At 37.8% G+C, this 26,834-nt stretch overlaps 1 protein-coding gene and 1 non-coding gene across 6 annotated transcripts in view; both read right to left on the reverse strand.

Moving 5' to 3' along the window:
* The window catches only part of WNK3 (WNK lysine deficient protein kinase 3), a 203,062-nt gene that overhangs the window by 113,922 nt on the left and 62,306 nt on the right, over positions 1–26,834 (reverse strand). For all 5 annotated transcript variants that reach the window (XM_042241770.2, XM_060407816.1, XM_060407814.1 and 2 more), the window contains exons 6-10: positions 25,745–25,833; positions 20,271–20,490; positions 13,299–13,593; positions 12,318–12,511; positions 12,006–12,155 (exon numbers count right to left, since the gene is read on the reverse strand). In XM_042241770.2, coding sequence (XP_042097704.1) covers positions 12,006–12,155; positions 12,318–12,511; positions 13,299–13,593; positions 20,271–20,490; positions 25,745–25,833 — 948 coding nt within the window. The remainder of the gene's footprint in view (positions 1–12,005; positions 12,156–12,317; positions 12,512–13,298; positions 13,594–20,270; positions 20,491–25,744; positions 25,834–26,834) is intronic.
* Positions 45–117, reverse strand: TRNAC-GCA (transfer RNA cysteine (anticodon GCA)). Its single transcript has one exon. It is a non-coding gene; the product is annotated as a tRNA-Cys (tRNA).

Consider the following 26,834-nt stretch of genomic DNA (forward strand, 5'->3'; position numbering starts at 1 on the left):
GCAAGAGTACTGGAGTGGATTGCCATTTCCTTCTCCAGGGGATCTTCCCAACCCAGGAATCGAACCCGGGTCTCCTGCATTGCAGGCAGACGCTTTAACCATCTGAGCCACCAGGGAAGCCTATTATGTATGGGAAGTGTATGTAATTCCAAAGGCAAATTAAAAGTAAATAAATAACAATAAAACAAAAAAACTGAGTTATATACCTTATCTTTTATTCATTATTTATCTCATGGATACTGAAACCACATTTACAATGTCAGCAAATTATGTATTGTCAAATTTAAAAGACCATCAATTTTTTTCCATATAACATTGTAATGTATGTATATGTACTTTTTTCCAATATGATAATTTAGAAAAGTAAGTTATTGATTAGAACTCCTAATACTAATTTTAAAGATATGCATTTTCCTCTTAATACATCTGTAGCTGTATCCCTCATATTTTGATGTCCTGTAGAGTTTTGTTTTTCATCCCATTAAAATAGCTCCCCCCAAAAAAAACTACTAATACACACAACATGGATCAATCTTTAAAACATACTGAATGAGAGAAATCCTACACAAGAGTACATACTGTGTGATTCCATTTCTATGAAGGTCTAGAGCAGGGTAAATTAATTTATGGTAAAAAAAAAATCAACAGTGGTCAACTGGTGGGAGGTGTGTGGTTGGACACTGACTGGGAAGGGGCATGAAGGAAATTTCTGCAGTAATGGCAATATTCTTTATCATATGGGCAAGCTATAGCCTGCAAGCCAAACCTGGTATACCAACCATTTTTGTGAATAAAGTTGTACTGGAACATAGTCATGCCAAATATTTTACATATTGTTTATGGCTGCTTTCACACATGCAATAGCAGAGTTGAGGAAATGCAATGGAGACTACATAGACCACAAAGCTTAAAATAGTTACTATCTAAACTTTACAGAAAATGTTTGCCAACATCTTTTTGTACTTTGATAATGGTTTGGGTTACAGAGGTGTAAGCATTTGTCAAAACTCAAAGAATTATGATCTCTGCATTTTATTGCACATAAATTTAAACTAAAAAATATAAATAAATACTGAATTCTAGTCAATGATATGCATGCTGAAGTGTTTATAGATGAAATATACTAATGTCAGCAACTTTAATTTTGAATTTACTGATAAATGGATAAAGTAGTTGATAAGAGATAGACCAAATACAACAAAAGTTAACTGTATAATCTGGCTGGTAGATATATGTACGTTCACTTTTTCTTCAACTTTTCTGTATCTTTGAAATTCTTCTTAATAAAATGCTGGGGGGAAATTTTTAATTTGTTGTTCAGTCACTCAGTCATGTCCAACTCTTTGCAACTCCATGAGCTGCAGCATGCCAGGCTTCCCTATCCTTCACCATCTCCTGGAGCTTGCTCAAACTCATGTCCATTGAGTCGGTAATTCCATCCAACCGTCTCGTCCTCTGTTGTCCCCTTCTACTCCTGCCTTCAATCTTTCCCAGCATCAGGGTCTTTTCTAATTTTTAACTAGGCAAGGAATGTATACAACACATGCCCACAGAAATGAACATTCCAATCTAAAATACCTTGTGAAAAAATTTATTCTAAAGAAATGTCCTAGAATAGCATGATTCGAAGAAACTTCCACTCCAAAGATCTTTATTAATCCTTGATCATTCCTGATAGAAGTCAACATGCACACATTAGAATTCATTATAATTTATGCCCCGATGAAGAAGAAATTTCATAAAATACACAATACTTAAGATCATAGCTGTTTAAAACAGTAATATCACCAGTAAAAAGAAAAAAAAACTCTTATATTATAGCACATCTATTACTTAAGGACCTCAAAGCATTTTATTAGCTAAACTCAATAAATTCAGTCTTTAGAAATACCTGAATCAGAACAGAAGAGAAAAAATAAAGTGAATTCTCAGTTCCTACCTCTAATTTATTCAATCAATCCCATGAGTTAACTACATCTCACTGAAGTCATCATGTTCTTTTACTCAAATTCTGGCAGGGAGAATAGCTATCTATTGAAGACGATGGATGATATAATAATTTAAGGGCACAGCCTCTGCAGCTAGGTGGTCTGGGTTGAAATCCTGGCCCTCTCATATGATACTCAGAAAGTTATTTAACCTCTCTGAACCTCAATTACCCTTAATGAAAGCTACTATTCATAGGGTTGTTTTGAGGATAGTATACATAAAGCCATTAGAACAGTATTTGGCACCTAAGAATCACTCAATAGTTCTCATTATTATCATCCCATAAAATCAAATGGTTTATAATAAATGTAGAACAGTAAGATAGCCATAGGTTTGAAACATATTAGGACTTGCTGTTCTTCAAACATGCCAAACCCACTTCTCTCTCAAAGTCCCTCTGCCTGAAATGTGCACTAAGGACTCCCTCACCTCTTTCAAGTGTGTGCTCCATTTGTCAACCTTCTCAATGAGGCCTACCCAGATCATCACCTTATTTAAAACTGCAACCCACTTTCCTCCTTACCCTGCTCCACTGAGCAAACTCCAGGAGAGAGTGAAGGACAGGGAAGCCTGGTGTGCTGCAGTCCATGGGGTTGCAAAGAGTCAGACACGACTGAGTGACTGAATAACAACCCTGTACTGTATTATCTAATTTACTTTTTATTGTGGTTATTGACAGTCTCCCTGCATTAGGCAACAAAACTCAATGACAGAAAGAATTTTTGTCTTTTATTCGCTGATATATTCCAAGTAGGTGCTCAAATATTTTTTGTTAACATCATCTGGTCTAATCCCTTCACTTCTTTCATGAAGAAATGCCAAAAAGACTTGAATCAAAGCTACCTACTGATTAAGGGAAAAAGCCAGGAACAGGGACTGTGACTTCCAGTCCCAATGCCATTTTTACTATAGCTCACTATATCCTGGATCCTTGAACATTACAGAAAATGCACAATCATCCATATTTTTCCCCCAGGAGAATTTACCTTTGAAATTTCTTGGCCTTGCAAATACTGCTCTGTTCGTAACAGAGAAATGCTCTGAGAGGCAGTAGAAGCCTGTACTGGAATACTAACTGGTGACAAATGAACAGAAGAAGTTGGCTAATTTGTAAGGTCTATCCCAGAACTGGATGAGAGTCTGGTGTTGTAATTGTGTTTCTGATGACCCAGAACCAAATGCTAAGCTAGAAGATGACTGCCACTGTGGCTGGACAGCAGACTACTGCTGAATGCATGCTGGCTGGTGCTGTGCTAGGTTTCTTTGCAGGGGAAACATTTAATTCCTGTCTAATGCCAGAAGCACTCGAGGCTATTCAAAAGGCTGTATTACATGGTGGTGCTTCAGTGCCACTGGTTGCAACTGTTCTTGCAAAGGATATATAATCAGGGCCACATCTGTAATGGCTTTCGGAATACCTGGTAGTGGCTGAATCTGGTTAGGTGCATGTGAATGAGGTACCTGCTGTTGGAAAGCAGCATGTTGGGTATAAGGACTGCTGTTGATTTAGGGGACCTTCTTGAGTACACAATGGCTTTTCAGTGCTTGCCTATGAGACAAATGAGTCATCTGCTGATGATGAAAGAAAGCTGAGTGAGAAGCCTGGCTTCTTGTTAATATGACTGGAAATGCTGTGCAGAGAAGTGTGGGGGGTGGATCTGGGTCTTTGAAGAGGCCTATGAAGGACATTTGTGCCGGGTGTTGAAGCTGTCCTTCCACAGCCCTCTGAGATGTAATGCTAATTGAATGGGCTTTTAGCTGCTGGTGCCCAAAACTGACATCTGTTTGTTGGGTAGGTTGAATTCTACACATTAAATAAAGGCTCTATAGAATGTGTTTGTGTATCTAAGGTTAATGTTAAATATGACTTATGTCTTTTGCTCCAATGTTGAAGAATCTTGGGGTTGTGTTAAATAAGCTTGTTGCTCAGAAGTCTGTACTACATAAGGTGGTACTGAGTAAAAGTCCTGATCTGCAGTTTGTAATATGTACTTGCTTGCCATCAGAAGAATTTACTTTGTATACTCGCTGGGTGATGAAGGTTGTCTGTTAAGTTGTCTAGATGGTGTAAGCAGTGTGTCCTGAATAAGGGACATACTCAAATGCCTGGTAAGCAGGCTGTTCTATAGATTTCACAGGGCAAGCTACTTGGATTATACATTCTGGTTGGTCTGGAAAAGGAGACCAAACCAGAGGTTCCACTGTATAAACAGGCTGCCCTTGGGCTGGGGGCAAATAAGAGGGCTATGCCACAGGTAGGGCTGGATAAGAAGTCTATAGAATAGGTTGGTTGTGATGCTAGTGGTTGGACAGTGTAAACAGGATGCTCTGGGATGGTAGTAAATAAATAGGCTGTGTCGAAGCCTTTATTGGGTAAGTAGGCTGTGATGGGTTAAGAAGCTTATTCCTCGAAAATATCACAAGAGGCAGCTGCTCAGGAGCCTTCAATAGGAAGGATGGCAGTTCTGCAGGTGGTCCTGAGTAAGTGTGTTGAACAGAATAAGATGGCGGTTCCAGGGCCTGAATGACACTGCCAACTTACATTAGTTTCAGATTTTTCAGAGTATAATCCCACTGACCATGTTTCTGTGGTGATGCTATCAAGTTGGTATAAAAGTAATTGTGGTTTTTGCATTGTTGAAATTTGCTGTTTGATATTGGATATATTCTTAAATGTGGCTATGTTATATATTATTTTAATGCACATTTCTTGCTTTATTTTTTTTGCTAATAACTTATATATTGATTGCTGTTTATTTTATATTTTAGACTATGGAAATAATGTTAGACAAAAAGCAAATTTGAGAAATTTTCTTATTTGAGTTCAAAATAGGTCATAAAGCAGCAGAGACAACTCACAACATCGACGCATTTGGCCCAGGAATTGATAACGAATGTATAGTAGTGGTTCAAGAAGTTTTTCAAAGGAGATGAGAGCATTAAAAATGAGGAGCATAGTGGCCAGCCATCGGAAGGTGACAACGACCAACTGAGAGCTATCATCAAAGTTGATCCTCTTACATGGGAAATTGCCAAAGAACTCAATATTAGCCATTCTACAGTCATTCAGCATTTGAAGCAAATTGGAAAGGTGAAAAAAGGTCAGTAAGTGGGTGCCTCATGAGCTGACCGAAAATCAAAAAATCATTGTTTTGAATTGTCATCTTTACTTATTCTACATAACAACAATGAACAATTTCTTAATCAGACTGTGACATGCGACAAAAAGTGAATTTTATACAACAACCAGAAGTGACCAGCTCAGTGTGAAAAGAAGCTCCAAAGCACTTTCCAAAGTCAAACTTGTACCAAAAAAAGGTCATGGTCAGTTTGGTGGTCAGCTGCCAGTCTGATTCACTACAGCTTTCTGAATCCTGGAAAAACCATTATATCTGAGAGATATGCACAGCAAATTGATGAGATGCACTGAAAACTGCAACACCTGCAGCCAGCATTGGTCAACAGAAATGGCCTAATTCTTCTCCATGACAATGCCCGAACACACGTTACACAACCACACTTTAAAACTTGAATGAAATGGACTAGGATATTTTGCTTCATCTGCCATATTCCCCTGACCTCTTGCCAACTGACTATCACTTTTCAAGCAACTTTTTGCTTGAAAAAAAGTTGCTTGACAACTTTTTGCAGGGAAAATGCTTCCACAACCAGCAGAAGGCAGAAAATGATTTCCAAGAGTTCATTGAATCCTGAAGCACAGATTTTTACACTAAAAGAATAATCAAACTTATTTTTCATTGGCAACAATGTGTTGACTGTAATTGTTTATAGTTTAATAAAGATATGTTTGAGTTTAGTTATAATGATTTAAAATTCATGGTCTGAAACCACAATTACATTTGTAACAATCTAATAAAAGATGCTTGCTCCTTGGAAGAAAAGCTACCACAAACTTAGACAACATATTAAAAAGCAGAGACATCACTTTACCAACAAAGGTCTGTATAAGTCAAAGCTATGGTTTTTCTAGTCATCATGTACGGATGTGAGAGTTGGACCACAAAGAAAGCTGAGCACCGAAGACTTGATGCTTTTGAAGTGTGGTGCTAGAGAAGATTCTTGAGAGTCCCTTGGACTGCAAGGAGATCAAACCAATCAATCTTAAAGGAAATCAGTCCTGAATATTCATTGGAAGGACTGATGCTGAAGCTGAAGCTCCAGTACTTTGGCCACCTGATGCAAAGAACCAACTCATTGGAAAAGGTCCTGATGCTGGGAAATATTGAAGACAGGAGGAGAAGGGGATGACAGAGGATGAGATGGTTGGATAGCATCACTGACTCAATGGACATGAGTTTGAGTCAATTCTGGGAGATAGCAAAGGACAGGGAAGCCTGGTGTGCTGCAGTCCATGTGGCCGAAAAGAATCAGACACTACTGAGCCACTGAACAACAACAATATAATCTTAGGTTGTAAAATTAATGGCTGCTGCTGAACAGAGGCTTAGAAACAAGTCTTCTCTAAATACAGTCTGGCTTTGTGGAACTTAAGAATCTGGAATTACAGACTTCTGATATACCACTGATTATGGCTAGGATACTGAATATATCTTTTGTGAAGGCTAATGGGCCCTTGAATGCACCTCAATGCAATTAGAAGGGAGCTGAGCTATACCACCAGCATTCTGTGCACTGCTCGCAAGTTGGGCAAAAGAATAATTTGACAAAGCTGGAGGTGATTAACTGATAAGAAACTAGAAATTTGATTGGCATTTGGTAATTTGGTTAATGCCTGATTCCCATTTCTAGGGTAAAGTTCAAGTTGAAGGCCAACCATTAGATTCTGGGAAATCATTTGTGAAGCACGCAGTGTCTAAGGAGAAATTGTAAACAAGACTGGTTGTAGAACTCTAGTAACTGACAAGTCTAAAGCCACAGGTTGAACTAAAATTTGTACATCTGCTCTAAAACTCAGCTGTAGTTCCTGGTGCTGATGCAAAATAATTCAAATTATAAATGCATGTACCATGGGAATTCTCTGACCTCCAATGGAGAGGACTTGGTGCTCTCATTATCAGGGCCCTGGGCTCAATCCCTGATTGAACTAAGATCCCACAAGCTGCAGAGTGTAGCCAAAAATTTTTTTTTAATTAAAAATACAATAAATGTATATACCATGTTCAATTTAATGGGGAGAGTCCAAGACAGAATGATAGGTAAAATAATGCTATGTTGTAAAGATTCGGGGGCTTCCCTGGTGGCTCAGACAGTAAAACGATCTGCCTGCAATGCAGGAGATCTGCGTTCAGTCCCTGGATGAGGAAGATCCCTGGAGAAGGAAACGGCAACCCACTCCAGCATTCTTGCCTGGAAAATCCCATGGTCAGAGGAGCCTGGCAGGCTACAATCCATAGGGTTGCAAAGAGTTGGACATTACTGAGAGACTAACACACTGTAAAGATTTTAGGAACTTATCCAAAAGGTGTTGGGTATAGTGTTAGTCCTATAAAAATTCTATTAATAACACCACGAGTAAATGTTAGTTGAAGACACTAACAGACTGAGACCAGCCCCCAACAAAACATTGCTCATGGCCTCTCAATTATTGAACTTGCCACATAACTCATTCAAACCGTGGCAGAAATTCAGACTAACTGATTCTGATACCTTCACACACCAGAAAGTGGAAGTTCTAAGAGAAAGCTCAAAAGGATTTTAATATCATAGCTAAAATGAACAAAGAAGCTCTCTCAAGAGGAGAGGAGACAGTTGGTTGAATACATATAGGCTGCCTGTAATAATTCCTAGAACTTAAACCACTAGGTTTATAAAAAGACCCCCACTGGTCAAAGTGCTTGCTTATGTGGATTCTAAATATTAGGTGAAAAAGGCAGGCTACCAAAAGGTATGTATATGATACACATATGTATGTATAAACAAAGTTATATGTGTACACAGAAAAAAAAGACAAATCTAGAGTTCATTTCTTCGTAAGATTTAAGGACAGAGTTCAGTTCAATCGCTCAGTAATGTCTGATCTTTTGCGACCCCATTAACTACAGCACGCCAGGCTTCCCTGTCTATTACCAACTCCCAGAGTCCACCCAAACCCATGTCCATTGTGTCAGTGATGCCATCCAACCACCTTATCCTCTGTCATCCCCTTCTCCTCCTGCCCTCAATCTTTCCCAGCATCAGGGTTTTTTCAAATGAATCAACTCTTTGCATCAGGTGGCCAAAGTATTGGAGTTTCAGCTTCAACATCAGTCCCTCCAATGAACACCCAGGACTGATCTCCTTTAGGATGGACTGGATGGATCTCCTTGCAGTCCAAGGGACTCTCAAGAGTCTTCTCCAACACCACAGTTCAAAAGCATCAATTCTTCTGCACTCAGCTTTCTTTATAGTCCAACTCTCACATCCATACAGACCACTGGAAAACCCATAGCCTTGACTAGACGGACCTTAGTCGGCAAAGTAATGTCTCTGCTTTTCAACATGCTATCTAGATTGGTCATAACTTTCCTTTCAAGGAGTAAGAGTCTTTTAATTTCATGGCTGCAGTCACCATCTGCAGTGATTTTGGAGCCCCCCAAAATAAAGTCTGACACTGTTTCCACTGTTTCCCCATCTATTTGCAATGAAGTGATGGGACCGGATGCCATGATCTTAGTTTTCTGAATGTTGAGCTTTAAGACAAGTTTATCACTCTCCTCTTTCACTTTAATCAACAGGCTCTTCACTTTCTGCCATAAGGGTGGTATCACCTGCATATCTCATGATGTACTCTGCATGTAAGTTAAATAAGCAGGGTGACAATATACAGCCTTGACGTACTCCTTTTGCTACTTGGAACCAGTCTGCTGTTCCATGTCCAGTTCTAACTGTTGCTTCTTGACCTGTATACAGATTTCTCAAGAGGCAGGTCAGGTGGTCTGGTATTCCCACCTCTTTCGGAATCTTCCACAGTTTACTGTGATCCACACAGTCAAAGGCTTTGGCATAGTCAATAAAGCAGAAATAGATGTTTTTCTGGAACTTTCTTGCTTTTTCCATGATCCAGCAGATGTTGGCAATTTGATTTCTGGTTCCTCTGCCTTTTCTAAAACCAGCTTGAACATCTGGAGGTTCACGGTTCACAAATTGCTGAAGCCTGGCTTGGAGAATTTTGAGCATTACTTTACTAGCATGTGAGATGAGTGCAATTGTGCAGTAGTTTGAGCATTCCTTGGCATTGCCTTTCTTTGGGATTGGAATGAAAACTGACCTTTTCCAGTCCTGTGGCCACTGCTGAGTTTTCCAAATTTGCTGGCATATTGAGTGCAGCACTTTCACAGCATCATCTTTCAGGATTTGAGATAGCTCCACTGGAATTCCTTCACCTCCACTAGTTTTGTTCGTATGATGCTTTCTAAGGCCCACTTGACTTCACATTCCAGGATGTCTGGCTCTAGGTGAGTGATCACACCACTGTGATTATCTGGGTTGTGAAGATCTTTTTTGTACAGTTCTTCTGTGTATTCTTGCCACCTCTTCTTAATATCTTCTGCTTCTGTTAGGTCCATACGATTTCTGTCCTTTATTGAGCCCATCTTTGCATGAAATGTTCCCTTGGTACCTCTAATTTTCTTGAAGAGATCTCTAGTCTTTCCCATTCTGTTCTTTTCCTCTATTTCTTTGCATTGATCACTGAGGAAGCCTTTCTTATCTCTCCTTGCTATTCTTTGGAACTCTGCATTCAAATGGGTATATCTTTCCTTTTCTCCTTTACTTTTCGCTTCCTTTCTTTTCACAGCTATTTGTAAGGCCTCCTCAGACAGCCATTTTGCTTTTTTGCATTTCTTTTTCTTGGGGATGGTCTTGATTCCTGTCTCTTGTACAATGTCACAATCTCCATCCATAGCTCATCATGCACTCTGTCTATCAGATCTAGTCCCTTAAATCTATTTCTCACTTCCACTGTGTAATCATAAGGGATTTGATTTAGGTCATACCTGAATGGTCTAGTGGTTTTCTCCACTTTCTTTAATCTCAGTCTGCATTTGGCAATAAGGAGTTCATGATCTGAACCACAGTCAAATCTAGAGTCTCTACCCCCAAATATAAATGATAATTTATTTCTAGCTGGAGATAGTAGATCATTTTCACTGTCTTCTTTATAACTTTGTAGACTTTATTTTTGGAGAAGGCAATGGCACCTCACACCAGTACCCTTGCCTGGAAAATCCCATGGACGGCGGAGCCTGGTAGGCTGCAGTCAGTCCTTGGGGTCTCAAAGAGTCGGACATGACTGAGCGACTTCCCTTTCACTTTTCACTTTCCTGCATTGGAGAAGGAAATGGCAACCCACTCCAGTGTTTTTGCCTGGAGAATCCCAGGGACGGGGGAACCTGGTGGGCTGCTGTCTATGGGGTCACAGAGTCGAACACGACTGAAGTGACTTAGCAGCAGCAGCAGGCTTTATTTTAAATAGGTAAATAACACTTTCATAAATTTTTTATCCTTTTTTTCAAAATACACATACCTGTATATTTATGTGGTTGAACCTAAATTATTATTAATAATTTAAGCATTCATCCAACACACTTTGCATTACAGTCTTTTAAAAAGAGATAAATCCAACCACAACATGAACTCAAGAATGAACATATGCCACATAAGCTACAAACACTAGTCAAACACCATGCACTGTTAACTATACCATATTAAATATATCCCTAGCAGATTTTAAATGCATCTGGCATTTGTCAAGTATGTGTATGTTTTCCCCTACAAGATTGAGCTTCTTGAGGGCAAGGAACATATTTTATCTCGTTTTATATCCCCAGAGATGGCAGTTATTAAAACTGCGCTGATGAACTATGACTGACTATATACTAATCTCTTAAAACCAACAGATGCACCAGCTGCTAACTAAATCATATACAGAGAATGCCTAGGAGCTCAGACCATCTCATTCCCAAAGAGAGAAGACACACATAAGGGATGGTGAGGTTGAGAAAAGAAAATGGGATGGCAAAGAAAAGCCCAGCCATGTATCCAAAGTCTATAACCTAGGAAACCAGGATATAGTACTGATATACAAACACTCAGAAAGACTGTGTACTCATTGTCAGAAATGAGTAATGTTGACTTTAGAGTCTAAATGAAAAAACATCTTCTTCTACAGAAATAAATGTGAACAAAACAAGTCAAGAATTTAGATCAAAGTGCTAAAAATTATAACAGTCTATGAGATCCTATTTCTAATTAACTACAAAAGACATCCCTTCACATCCAAATCAGGCTGAAAAGTCCAACACAAAAAACAAACCAAGAAAAAGGGATTAGAGTCCTAAATAAATTTTTTATCCGTATATGGAATTCTCAGTTTCTTTTCCAATTATATAAGCAGTGTCTCAAGATTCTAGTTACACAATATTAGGCACATCCTCAAGAAGAATGCCTTAAGTGAAGGAAAATATAAACAACTTTAAGCTTTCAGTGACTTTTATATAAACTAAGATGAATCTATGTAAGAGAGCCTTCGCCTGTCAGAAAATCTGTGCTGTGCTTAGTTGCTCAGTAATGTCTGACTCTTTGTGAACCCAAGGACTGTAGCCCGCCAGGCTCCTCTGTCCATGAGGATTCCCCAGGCAAGAATATTGGAGTGGGTTGCCATGCTCTCTTCCAGGGGATCTTCCCAACCTAGGGATCGAACCCAGGTCTCCCATATGGCAGGCAAATTCTTTAGCATCTGAGCCACCAGAGAACCCCAAGAATACTGGAGTGGGTAGCCTATCCTTTCTCCAGGGGATCTTCCTGATCCAGGAATCGAACTGGGGTCTCCTGCATTGCAGGTGGATTCTTTACCAGCTGAGCTACCAGGGAAGCCCTGCTGCTGCTGCTGCTGCTACGTTGCTTCAGTCGTGGCCGACTCTGTGCGACCCTACAGACAGCAGCCCACCAGGCTCTGCCGTCCCTGGGATTCTCCAGGCAAGAACACTGGAGTGGGTTGCCATTAGGCAGTGTTAAATATGTTTAACTGAATACAGAGCCTCTAAAATGTAACTTACCTTTATCTGTGAGGCCTTTGGGACAGTTAAAGGTGAAACCTGGGGTTGTGAAACAACTGGAGGTCCACAGACATGCACAGGCAAAATAGTGGACCGACCTTGAATCAAAGGCAAAATTTGGGGCTGAGTCAGCTTTGGCTGCTTCTGCAACTGTTAAATAAGAACAAAAAGATTAAAGATAAATTCTCCCATTTATAGTAAATATACTGATGATATATTAAAAAAACAATACAATATTGTAAAGTAATTAGCCTCCAATTAAAATAAATAAATTTATATTAAAAAATATATATATAAAACAGTTCATCTCACCCCTGAAATCTGCTGGTAATGTCCCACTAGTTGCTGGGATGGATAAATTTTCTCCAGAATATTTATTTCGGTCTGCGGCATGTTAGAAACCATTTGAGAGCCCATCATCTGGTCTGAGGAGTAGGCTACACTGGGCTGATTTGAAGTATCTGAGCGTATAGCTGATCCTGCTCCTGCCTCAGACAAATTGTCACCTACGATAAAGAAAATAAGGCAGAAGGGAAAAATTCAAAACACAAGGTCCAGATGGCATAGGAAATGGTAAGCACTCTTTTCTTCTTTTTCACTCTGACAACCTGAAACAGCTTTAAATAAGATATGTACACTGCAAAATTAATCAAAAACCATCATGTAAACTTTCCATGCTGATATTATGGTATAACTAAAATTTTATTAGTAAAGCAAAACTACAAAGAATTATATAAAAGTTAACTCAATTTGCTGGCCATTTCATGCATATCCTAACTAATCTATGTGTGCCATTAGGATTTCAGTTAATATTCTCATTTTCATAGAACCTGGCTATACAATAATGCTGCCTTTATAGAACAATGGGTTATTACTATGAAAACACTCTGTCCTTCCAGAGAAGAGAAAGCATTACAGACAGAAAAATTAGAGAAACTGTTAATTTTATACTTGAGTCTAAAATACAAAAGGTCTTAAAGTCTAGAAAATTTCCTCTTGAAAAATAAGTTCTATCTTTAGATCCATATTTCCTTTACTAAAAGATTCACGTTAGGCTCTTAAAAATGGTAAAAAGATTATAATCCTTATCCAACTACTACCTTGAACAAGTCACTTAACAGAACAGTTTCTTAATTTTAAAGTAAGGAAACTAGCTGGCTTGTCTATTTACGGATTTTGGAAAAGGATTAATGAAAGGACAGATAACAAAATGCTTTGAAACATACAAAAGTACTATTTAAAGATAATGGAATACAATTACACGTTTCCTTTTATACATTATAACTGTGTTACCTGTAACAGAGGAGCAATGATGTTGTGGTTTTCTTTGTAGAAGCTGTAGTCGCACATGTTGATCAACTTCAGTTTCTTCACATTCTGCCCCAGTGTGCTGAACAGGAGGAGGGGGCAAAGATGCATTTTGGGGCTGAGGGAGTATATTCCCTACAGACTTGCACTGGGAATCCCTGCGTTCTTCCAAACAGCCAGCTGGCTTCTTCTCCCTTGTCTTCTTTATCAGGGTCACTCGGTCTCTAATGGACTTAGCAACAGCTTTGGAATCACTTTCATGGAAGAATCCTGACTTGACCTACAAACAAAACATAATAAGCAAATCACATCTTTTTTTTCAATTAATTTTTTATTGAAGGATAATTGCTTTACAGAATTTTGCTGCTTTCTATCAAACCTCAACATGAATCAGTCATAGGTATACATATATCCCCTCCCTTTTGAACCTCGCTCCCATCTCCCTCCCCATCCCACCCCTCTAGGCTGACACATAGCCCCTGTTTGAGTTTCCTGAGCCATACATCAAATTCTCGTTGGCTATTTTACATATGGTAATGTAAGTTTCTATGTTACTCTTTGCATACATCTCACCCTCTCCTCCCCTCTCCCCATGTCCATAAGTCTATTCTCTATGTCTGTTTCTCTATTGTTGCCCTGTAAGTAAATTCTTCAGTACCATTTTTCTAGATTCTGTATATATGTGTTAGAATATGGTATTTCTCTTTTTCTCTCTGACTCACTTCACTCTCTATAATATGTTCTAGGTTCATCCACCTCATTAGAACTGACTCAAATGTGTTCTTTTTTATGGCTGAGTAATATTCCATTGTGTATATATACTGGAGTTCACTCAAACTCATGTCCATCAAGTCGGTGATGCCACCCAGCCATCTCATCCTCTGTCATCCCCTTCTCCTCCTGCCCCCAATCCCTCCCAGCATCAGGGTCTTTTCCAATGAGTCAACACTTCGCATAAAGTGGCCAAAATATTAGAGTTTCAGCTTAAGCATCAGTCCTTCCAATGAACACCCAAGACTGATCTCCTTTATGATGGACTGCTTGGACCTCCTTGCAGTCCAAGGGACTCTCAAGAGTCTTCTCCAACATCACAGTTCAAAAGCATCAATTCTTCGGTGCTCAGCTTTCTTCACAGTCCAACTCTCACATCCATACATGACCACTGGAAAAACCATAGCCTTGACTAGACAGACCTTTGTTGGCAAAGTAACATCTCTGCTTTTTAATATGTTATCTAGGTTGGTCATAACTTTCATTCCAAGGAGTAAGCGTCTTTTAATTTCATGGCTGCAATCACCATCTGCAATGATTTTGGAGCCCAAAAAAATAGTCTGACACTTTATTTTCATTGTTAGTATATAGAAAGGCAAGTGATTTCTGTGTATTGATTTTATATCCTGCAACTTTGCTAAGTTCACTGATTAGCAATAGTAATTTTCTGATACTATCTTTAGGGTTTTCTATGTACAGTATGATGTCATCTGCAAACAGTGAGAGCTTTCCTTCTTTTCTGATCTGGAATCCTTTCTTCTCTGATTGCCAAAGCTAGGACTTCCAGAACTATGTTGAATAATAGTGGGGAAAGTGGACACCCTTGTCTTCTTCCTGATCTTAGGAGGAATGCTTTCAGTTTTTCACCATTGAGAATAATGTTTCCTCTAGGCTTATCATATATGGCCTTTACTATGTTGAAGTAGGTTCTTTCTATGCCCATTAATTACAGAGTTTTAATCATAAATGGGTGTTGAATTTTCTCAAAGGCTTTTTCTGCATCTATTGAGATGATCATATGGTTTTTATCTTTCAATTTGTTAATATGGTGTATCACATTGATTGATTTCCATATATTGAAGAATCCTTGCATTCCTGGAATAAACCCAACTTGATCATGGTGTATGAGCTTTTTGATGTGTTGCTGAATTCTGTTTGCTAAAATTTTGTTGAGGATTTTTGCATCTATGTTCATCACTGATATTGGCCTGTAGTTTTCTTTCTTGTGTTGTCTTTGTCTAGTTTTGGTGTCAGGCTGATGGTGGCCTTGTAAAATGAATTTGGAAGTATTCCTTCCTCAGCCATTTTTTGAAAGAGCTTTAGAAGAATAGGCATTAGCTCTTTTCTAAATGTTTGACAGAATTCTCCTGTGAAGCCATCTGGTCCTGGTATTTTGTGTTTTGGGAGATTTTTTATCACAGCTTCCATTTCAGTGCATGTAATTGGGTTGTTCATCATTTCTATTTTTTCCTGGTTCAGTCTTGGAAGACTGGCCTTTTCTAAGAATCTGTCCATTCTTCCAGGTTATCTATTTTATTGCCATATAGTTATTCATAATAGTGTCTTATAATCCTTTGTATTTCTGCATTGTCTGTTGTAACCTTTCCTTTTTCATTTCTAATTTTGTTGATTTGATTCTTCTGTCTTTTTTTCCTTGATGAGTCTGTCTAACTGTCGATTTTATCTTCTCAAAGAACCAGCTTTTAGTTTTATTAATCTTTATTATTGTTTTTTTTCATTTCTTTTTCATTTATTTATGCTCAGGAATTTATAATTTCTTTTCATCTACTAATTTTGGGGTTTTGTTCTTTTCCCAGTTGTTTTAGGTGAAAAGTTACATTGTCTATTTGATATTTTTCTTGTTTCTTGAGGTAGGATTGTATTGCTATAAACTTTCCTCTTAGAACTGCTTTTGCTACATCCCACAGGTTTTGAGTTGTTATGTTTTCATTGTCATTTGTTTCTAGAAATTTTATAATTTCCCTACTGGTTATTTAGAAAAGTGTTGTTTAATCTCCATGTGTTTGTGTTTCTTACAGCTTTTTCCTTGCAAGTGATATCTAGTCTCATAGCGTTGTGGTCAGAGAAGATGCTTGATACAATTTCAATTTTGTTCAAAGTCGTATCTTTAATATTTAAGATTTTTACTTTTATTTTTTTACTAGCAGAGTTATTTTCCTACTCCAAATTCCAAATGCTATTGAAAATAGTTAATTTGTTTCTATGTTCTTTCTTTGGGATTGAAATGAAAACTGACCTTTTCCAGTCCTGTGGCCACTGCTGAGTTTTCCAAATTTGCTGGCATATTGAGTGCAGCACTTTCACGTCATCATCTTTTAGTTTTGTTTGTAGTGATGCTTCCTAAGGCCCACTTGACTTCACATTCCAGGATGTCCAGCTCTAGGTGAGTGTTAGTGATCACACCTTTGTGATTACCTGGGTCATGAAGAGCTTTTCTGTACATTTCTTCTGTGTATTCTTCCACCTCTTCTTAATATCTTCTGCTTCTGTTAGGTCCATACGATTTCTGTCCTTTATCGAGCCTATCTTTGCATGAAATGTTCCCTTGGTACCTCCTATTTTCTTGAAGAGATCTCTAGTCTTTCCCGTTCTATTGTTATTCTCTATTTCTTTGCATTGATCACTGAGGAAGGCTTTCTTATCTCTCCTTGCTATTCTTTGGAACTCTGCATTCAAATGGGTCTATCTTTCCTTTTCTCCTTTGCTTTTCGCTTCCTTTCTTTTCACAGCTATTTGTAAGGCCTCCTCAGACAGCCATTTTGCTTTTTTGCATTTCTTTTTCTTGGGGATGGTCTTGATTCCTGTCTCCTGTACAATGTCACGAGCCTCTGTCCATAGTTCATCAGGCACTCTATCAGATCTAGTCCATTAAAGCTATTTCTCACTTCCACTGTGTAGTCATAAGGGATTTGATCTAGGTTATATCTTAATGGAAAAAGTCAGTTTTTATTCCAATCCCAAAGAAAGGTAATGCCAAAGAATGCTCAAACTACTGCACAATTGCACTCATCTCATATGCTAGTAAAGTAATGCTCAAAATTCTCCTAGCCAGGCTTCAGCAATACATGAACTATGAACTTCTAGATGTTCAAGCTGGTTTTAGAAAAGGCAGAGGAACCAGAAATCAAACTGCCAACATCCACTGGATCATAGAAAAAGCAAGAGAGTTCCAGAAAAACATCTATTTCTGCTTTATTGACTATGCCAAAGCCTTTGACTGTGTGGACCACAATAAACTGTGGAAAATTCTGAGAGAGATGGGCATACCAGACCACCTGACCTGCCTCTTGAGAAACCTGTATACACGTCAGGAAGCAACAGTTAGAACTGGACATGGAACAACAGACTGGTTCCAAATAGGAAAAGGAGTACGTCAAGGCTGTATATTGTCACCCTGATTATTTAACTTATTTGCAGAGTACATCATGAGAAACACTGGGCTGGAGGAAGCACAAGCTAGAATCAAGATTGCTGGGAGAAATATCAATAACCTCAGATATGCAGATAATACCCCCGTTATCTCAGAAAGTGAAGAAGAACTAATAAGAGCCTATTGATGAAAGTGAAAGAGGAAAGTGAAAAAGTTGGCTTAAAGCTCAACATTCAGAAAACTAAGATCATGGCATCCGGTTCCATCACTTCATGGGAAATAGATGGGGAAACAGTGGAAACAGTGTCAGACTTTATTTTTCTGGGCTCCAAAGTCACTGCAGATGGTGACTGCAGCCATGAAATTAAAAGACCCTTGCTCCTTGGAAGGAAAGTTATGACCAACCTAGACAGCATATTAAAAAGCAGAGACATTACTTTGCCAACAAAGGCCCATCTAGTCAAGGCTATGGTTTTTTCAGTAGTCATATATGGATATGAGAGTTGGACTATAAAGAAAGCTGAGTGCAGAAGAGTTGATGCTTTTGAACTGTGGTGTTGGAGAAGACTCTTGAGAGTCCCTTGGACTGCAAGGAGATCCAACCAGTCCATCCTAAAGGAGATCAGTCCTGGGTGTTCATTGGAGGGACTGATGTTGAAGCTGAAACTCCAATACTTTGGCCACCTGATGCGAAGAGCTGACTCATTTGAAAAGACCCTGATGCTGGGAAAGATTGAGGGCCAGAGGAGAAGTGGACAACAGAGGATGAGATGGTTGGATGGCATCACTGAGACAATGGACATGGGTTTGGGTGGACTCCAGGATTTGATGATGGACAGGGAGACCTGGCGTGCTGTGGTTCATGGGGTCACAAAGAGTTGGACATCACTGAGCAACTGAACTGAACTGAATGTTCTTTCCTAATCACACATGTACAAATGCCAGAGCTTGGAATAGGAAAAATATTACTAGGCTCCAGAAACATAAGAGCCTAAGCTGGTCCTTTTTCCTATAAGCACACATAATCTTGTGGTAAGAGATGGATAAAAACTTAATTTAAAATGAAATAAGAGGTAGGAATAAGCTGCTTCAAAAGCCCTAAAGGAGCAGAAGCCTTTCTAGTAGAATTAGAGAAAGAATCACAGAGGAAGGTAAAGTCTGACCTGGATTAAATAAAACAAGGAACTTGAAGGCTATTGAGGGAGAGGTAGATGAAGTCCAGAAATCAGCACTCTAGGCAGTTGATGTATGCTCACAGCAAAGTGCTATATCTTATTACGTTTTAGTAGAGTGACATGAGGGACATTAAGGGCTTGTTGTCTAAAAGGAACAGGGCTGAGTAGCAGAGATAATGACTTGAAGAGGTGTCAGGCATATCATTCTCAGTTCTAAAGTCTGTATTTTAAAGTATGTCTCAAGGTTCTACAGATTTGAGGAAATTTTATCATAGTTGAAAAATGATTAAAATGTTAGATGGAATCCATATATTTAATTTCACTCTTTCCCAAAGTTAAAAAAAACCCAGAGCAAATGGATTTTTAAGTCATAAACTCACAAGGATAGACAGAATAAAGTCAACAGCAACAACAAACATTTTGGAAATTTGGGGATTCGAAAACAGATAATAACTGGGAAAGGTGAGCCAGGGAAAGCTGAGCATCATTCTCATTTATCCTGAATAACACTCATAATACATAGGAACTAGCCATACCAGGTACTTATACAAGTGGGTAAAGTCAAAAGAGATGACTAAAATAAAGAAGACTAAGTGAAAGGGTTTTCAGAAGTAGTTAGGTATTAGGTTCCCATCTCTCACCGTCCATTCCACATCTTTAGGTGATTGCTTCTCCCCTATTCAAAAAGCCTAAAATTTTGTTCTCTGGAAAGGGTAAAAGAGGATCTCTGGACTAGGGAACACCAGGCACAGTTGAAGGTATGGCTATCAGGTGAAAAACAAGATTATATGGCCATATGCATGCTGAACACCATACACAGAAACTGCCAGCACTCTTCCCCACTTGGCTACCAAAATGCACCAATAACCACATCCTTATCCTCCAGGCAGGATACCGAAAGATAATTCTCTGGAGAATCTGGCCAATTCAAGAAGAAAGACACACAAATATTTACATTGGATGTTCCCTGATTATTGGCCCACCCAGATGCCTGAAAGTAGAGGTTAACAAGTCTGACCTTCCCAGACTCAGCTCTCATAAACTCATAGGGAAGTTTGAGCCAGACTATGACCAAGAGGCTCTGTTCAGCTTACCCCTCCTGGGTATCTTCACCAAACAGTAACTTCAGTAACCAGCTAGGTATGTGCTGGGCACTCTAGTTTTCAAAACAAAATAATATATATTATTTAGGTACACTATAATGAAAAGCAAAGGAAAGTGTAACACAAAAGGATAGATCCATGGCTGATTCATGTCGATGTATGGTGAAAACGATCACAACATTGTAAAGTAAGTAGCCTCCAATTAAAATAAATAAATTAACTCTTTAAATAGTCAGGGTAGATATTATCTATAGTGATCCGGGAGGGGAATGCAAGTAGGAGGGGCACACAGATAACTTCTAAGGTACCAGTAGTGTTCCATTTCTTAACAAAAGTAGAGTTTTACTATTCTTTATACTATACATACAAATTTAATATACTCAGCTGCATAGATATATTTCACAATAAAATTTCAATTTAAATAAAGAAAATGAGAGAAAAGAAAGCAATCAGAAAGAGAAAGGATGCAACTCTGATACTATAACGGGAGAGGAGGCTGGGGATAGGATTCACTTACCATTTCATATGCTACTTCCTCAGGTGTATCTGTTTCTAAATTGAAACTGAACTCAATAGCTTCATTATCTTTATGTTTGCCTTTCAATTTTTTAGGGTCTTCAACCCAGAGTCTTAAAGCCAGGGATGAATTTGAGCAATCATCTTCCTCTGCCAACTCCACTCTTAGTCCTGTATCCTCCGCAAAAAATGCGTGGTTTAGTAGGTCCCTTATAGACAACCTAATAAACAATATACAAACCTGTTATCAATTCTTCCAATCACAAAAAGATATAGAACACTTAATCAGTAAAAAATCAGTCAAAGCAACAAGTTTATTTAAAATTTTCTATTTACTAAACCATTAATTTGTCTTAATATAAAAGCCAAATCTTATATCCAATTATTATTACCAAGGATGCAAACAAACCTCGATTAACATGCATTTGTAGTGATCTTAATTAAGGACCATTAACAGTAACATATCCAGATACTGAAGTTTAACATACCTAAACATATACCTAGAGATAATTTGAAAAGTGCTGCAGTACGTTAGATGGATTCAGTATCTTCCCTAAATCACTGGCTTAAGTCACTAAAACTCTAACAATGGATTGTCAGCAAGGAAACTAAAAACTCTTCCAGATATATACACTCTAAAGTAAATTAGCAATTCAAACATTTTTTAACAGAATTTATAAACAGAACTCATTAACTCGATTAACAGTAATCTAGTCCTTTGACTGTGTGGATCACAATAAACTGCAGAAAATTCTTCAAGAGATGGGAATACCAGACCACCTGACCTGCCTCTTGAGAAACCTGTATGCACGTCAGGAAGCAATAGTTAGAACCGAACATGGAACAACAGACTGGTTCCAAATAGGAAAAGGAGTACGTCAAGGCTATATACTGTCACTCTGCTTATTTAACTTATTTGCAGAGTACATCATGAGAAACTCTGGGCTGGAAGAAGCACAAGCTGGAATCAAGATTGCCGGGAGAAATATCAATAACCTCAGATATGCAGATGACACCACCCTTATGGCAGAAAGTGAAGAGGAACTCAAAAGCCTCTTGATGAAAGTGAAAAGGAGAGTGAAAAAGTTGGCTTAAAGCTCAACATTCAGAAAATGAAGATCATGGCATCTGGTCCCATCACTTCATGGCAAATAGATGGGGAAACAGTGGAAACAGTGTCAGACTTTACTTTTCTGGGCTCCAAAATCACTGCAGATGGTGACTGCAGCCATGAAATTAAAAGACGCTTACTCCTTGGAAGAAAAGTTATGACCAACCTAGATACCATACTGAAAAGCAGAGACATTACTCTGCCAACAAAGGTCTGTCTAGTCAAGGCTATGGTTTTTCCAGTGGTCATGTATGGATGTGAGAGTTGGACTGTGAAGAAAGCTGAGCACCAAAGAATTGATGCTTTTGAACTGTAATGTTGGAGAAGACTCTTGAGAGTCCCTTGGACTGCAAGGAGATCCAACCAGTCCATTCTAAAGGAGATCAGTCCTGGGTGTTCTTTGGAAGAAATGATGCTAAAGCTGAAACTCCAGTACTTTGGCCACCTCATGCAAAGAGTTGACTCCTTGGAAAAGACTCTGATGCTGGGAGCGACTGGGGGCAGGAGGAGAAGGGGATGACTGAGGATGAGATGGCTGGATGGCATTACTGACTTGATGGACGTGAGTCTGAGTGAACTCTGGGAGATGGTAATGGACAGGCAGGCCTGGCATGCTGCGATTCATGGGGCTGCAAACAGTCGGACACGACTGAGCGACTGAACTAAACTGAACTGAGTCAGTGTACTTCATTCACTCTTTAGAGAATGCTATGTGTGAAGCTAATTTAGTTCAGCAAAGTCATACAGTTTTCTTGAAGTATTTAAGGCCAGTGTCCTAGGCCAAAGTATACACATAATGGATACAACTCCAACCTAATATTAGGGATTAATCTAATATTAGGTTAATATTAGGTTAAGAGAAGAAAAAAAAGACAGAGGTTCAAAATTTTTTTATAAGCTGGGAAAGGCAATTTCCCTTTCTTTGACCAACTTCTAAAATAGAGAAATAATATCTATATTACAGGCCAGTGAGAGCTAAAACTGATATATTCCGTAATGTCTATGTGGAAAGCCCCTCCTGTACTATTTAAAATAGAAGTTATGCAAACCTAGACAGCATATTAAAAAGTAGAGACATTACTTTGTTGACAAAGGTCCGTCTAGTCAAAGCTATGGTTTTTCCAGTAGTCATTTATGGATATGAGAGTTGGACCATAAAGAAAGCTGAGTGCCAAAGAATTGATGCTTTTAAAGTGTGGTGTTGGAGAAAACTCTTGAGAGTGCCTTGGACTGCAAGGAGATCAAACCAGTCAATCCTAAAGTAAATCAGTCCTGAATATTCATTTGAAGGACTGATGCTGAAGCTGAAGCTTCAATACTTTGGCCACCTAAAGTGAATAACTGACTCACTGGAAAAGACCCAGATGCTGGGAAAGACTGAAGGCAGGAGGAGAAGGGATGATAGAGGATGAGATGGTTGGAAGGTATCACTGACTTGATGGATATGAGTTTGAGCAAGCTTCAGGAGTTGGTGATGGACAGGGAAGCCTGGCATGCTGCAGTCCATGGGGTCACAAAGAGTCAGACACAACTGAGTGACTGAACTGAGACTGAACTGAAAGCATGTTGACAGCATGGTATCCTGTAAGTTGAGGATTTTCAACCTTCTACACTTTAGTGATCAAGAGATAAACATTTAACTAAGACAGTTTTTATGAAAAGATTATGCTTGCTCAGACTAATTAGTCTTAAGGCTGAGGCGAGATGTGTTTAAGAAGGTACAATTAAGTTAAGCATTCTGGTTCTCAATGAACGTTTTGCCTAGATATTTTTACTATGGAATAATCACTGCAATAACAGCAGATAGTATCATTCATTAAATATTTATTACTCTGTTAGGTATTTTATACTCATTATCTTTTTAATCATCAAAATAATACCTATTTTGAGGAACACCTAAGTAACTTGCTCAAGATCACACTGGCTAAGTGTGACTCCAGATATGAATCCTCCGCTGTTGAAGCCTAGGCTCCTAGGCTCTTTCCAAAACACTAATGTGCCATGAACCTTTTTTGAATATTTCAGTGTTCTTTGGTAATAGGTCATAATTAAAATGCTGTATTAAAAACAACCAGAAACCAAACTAAAACAGCTACTTCAACACAGTAGTTTTACATAGCTTGAAAAAAAAAGCATGCCTAAACTCCTACAATACAAAAACAATAAAACAACTCAAATTTTTTCTAAAGGCAAAGGACTTCAATAGATAATTCACCAAAGAAAATATACAAATACTGATAAGCACATGAAAGGATACTCAACATTATTAGTCCTTAAGGAAATGGAAATCAAAACCAAAATGAGATAGCACTTTACACCCACTAAGATGGATATTACCAAAAAACAGTTGGTGCAGATGTTAAGAAACTGGAGCCATCATACATTGCTGGAAGGAATGCAAACTGATGCAGCCATTGTGGAAAAAAATTTGGTGCTTCTTCAAAAAAATTAAACAGATTATTACCATATGATTCAGTAATTCTACTCTTAGGTACATACCAAAAAGAACTGAAAGCAGACATTCAAGAAGATACTTGTTCACCAATATTCATGCTGCATTATTCACAATAGCTAAAAGGTAGAAATAACTCAAGTATCTATCAACAGATGAATGGATAAACAAAATGGTGTATGCATGAGAGCACAAAAAGACAAATATTATATGACACAAAAGGACAAATATTATGATTCCACTTGTAGGAGGTACCTACAAAAGGGTAGAGACAAAGTAGGATAGAGATTGGCAGGGGGTGACGGGAAAGGGAATGGGTAGTTACTATTTAATGGGCATAGAGTTTCTGTTTGGGATGATGAGAAACTTCTGGAAATAGTGGTGATGATTGTACAACAATGTGAATGCACATAATGCCACTGAATTGTACATTTAAGAATGATTAATATGGTAAATCCTAGGTTATTTATATTTTACCATAATTAAAATATATAGATATAGCCTGTTGGTACAAACACCAAGAATGTTGTATAATAAAGCTATAATTAAACAGGCTTAATCTTTTTTAATATAAATGTATTTATTTTAATTGGAGGCTAATTACTTTACAATATTGTATTGGTTTTGCCATACATCAACATGAATCTGCCACAGGTGTACACGTGTTACCCATCCTGAACCCCCCTCCCTCCTCCCTCCCCGTACCATCCCTCTGGGTCATCTCAGTGCACCAGCCCCAAGCATCCAGTATCATGCATCTAAGCTGGACTGGTGATTCGTTTCATATATGATATTATACATGTTTCAATGCCTTTCTCCCAAATCATCCCACCCTCTCCCTCTCCCACAGAGTCCAAAAGACTGTTCTATACATCTGTGTCTCTTTTGCTGTCTCACATACAGGGTTATCGTTACCATCTTTCTAAATTCCACATATATGCGTTAGTGTACTGTATTGGTGTTTTTCTTTCCGGCTTGCTTCACTCTGTATAATAGGCTCCGGTTTCATCCACCTCATTAGAACTGATTCAAATGTATTCTTTTTAATGGCTGAGTAATACTCCATTGTGTATATGTACCACAGCTTTCTTATCCATTCATCTGCTGATGGACATCCAGGTTGCTTCCACGTCCTGGCTATTATAAACAGTGCTGTGATAAACATTGGGGTACATGTGTCTCTTTCAATTCAAACAGGCTTTATCTTAGTGGCTTTTTATATTTTCAAATATGCAACAGTAAGCTTAGATAACTAATAAAAATGGGAGAAAGTCAGTGAAATGCTGGTGGAAATAATTTCTACAAAAGATCTATAATCTAATTTAATCATAATCAACTGGAGATAAAACACTAATCTACCAATTTTAGTAAGCAACTGTCCAAAGCTCAAATTAAAGGGAAAAGCTAAAACTAAAATTAATTGTGAAAAAAATATACATTGTGACACAAATAAATTTAGAACTACTATTTCTTGAAAAAAATAGCCCTGTCAGCTTTACCATTTTCATGACACAAGAACACATGGACAAATTAAAAAAAAAAACAGCTAGTGAGTTGATGGTTAAATTTTTCTTAAACTATCATAAAAAACCATTTAAGTACTTATGTGAAGTTGACAATGCAGAAACTCTCCACTATCTATCAACTGTTAGAAGAAAGTTTACCTGAGAGGGAACTGTTAAACTGATGGCTAAAAGTGATGAAGCTTAATATCAGTTCAAGGAAAATTTAACACATAATATCAATTTAAAATGGCAACAAAATGCAATAATACAGTTCACTATAGACAGTGTGGTTTGGCTTCCACTCAAAAGTCATACCCAGCATGATTCAAAGGTCAAAAAAAGACCCAAAGCAAGGTAAGAGAAAAATTCACCCATTAGTTATGTCTTTTCACTATACATGCACCCACCTTTCAGATTTGTTTTGACGAATACATCCCTCGATGATTTCTTTCACTTCAGGATCAGTGACTTTATCAAAACTGGCTGGTTTTATACCCTGGAAGAGGAAAAATGGTTTCTAGTCACAAATTAAGCAATTGAAACCCCAGGCCAACATGACACTTAGTAAAATAATGATTTTTTAAACACTAAACCACATTCAAACCTTAAATGAAATAAATATATATACACAATATAAGTTTAACAACTTTTTGACAAGGATTTTGTCACCATTCTACAAACAACAGTGAAAAACTGTAAACAATCTAAATCTTTAATAACAGAAGTAATATTATATAAACTATGTGATATACATATAAATACAAATGCTAATAAACAAAAATATTCTCACAGTAATTAAAACAATGGAGAATTCTCATACTACAACATTAAACAGAAAAAACACAGGATTTCAAAATGTACATACCATATAACCCCAATTAGTAAAATATAATAAGTATTTCTTAGAATCAGAAAAATCAATGTTATTTAAAAAAACACTTTCAGAAATTCTAAATAAGGAATTATCTACTGCCAACATATCAAATCAGTATTTCAAAGTCTTCTAGAATGGCTAGAAACAATTAATAAATATACATATAAAATATATATATTTTGCTATATGCATAAACTTTTAAGAAATCTATATTGCTTTTATCCTTAAACAATATCAAAATATTGAGAGAACCTTAAGCTAATTATCAGGTTCTAGGAATTCAATATCAAATTAATGAGGTCCATATAATTCAAAATGTTTTTATAATAACTGTGCTTGCTGCCTAAACCTGCTTATTTTACATTCTATCACCCCTAATTTATGAGTTTTAGATTTAAAAAATAATACAAGATTGCTGCCATCACTTAATAGAAAATTCCAAATTAAGCTACAAGCAGAAAGGTATAATAGAATGATTATCACAGAATGAGGCAATCTAAGATTTCATTCTGGGTCTGTCACACTACCTTACAGTATATAGAATCAGAAAGCCAAATATCATATCCCAGATAAATCTGCTGAGATTAGGAGTTAATTTGGGCCTCAAATTCAAGAAGCTTTAG

This window comes from Ovis aries, chromosome X, assembly GCF_016772045.2.
Source record: "Ovis aries strain OAR_USU_Benz2616 breed Rambouillet chromosome X, ARS-UI_Ramb_v3.0, whole genome shotgun sequence".
Lineage (NCBI taxonomy): Eukaryota > Metazoa > Chordata > Mammalia > Artiodactyla > Bovidae > Ovis > Ovis aries.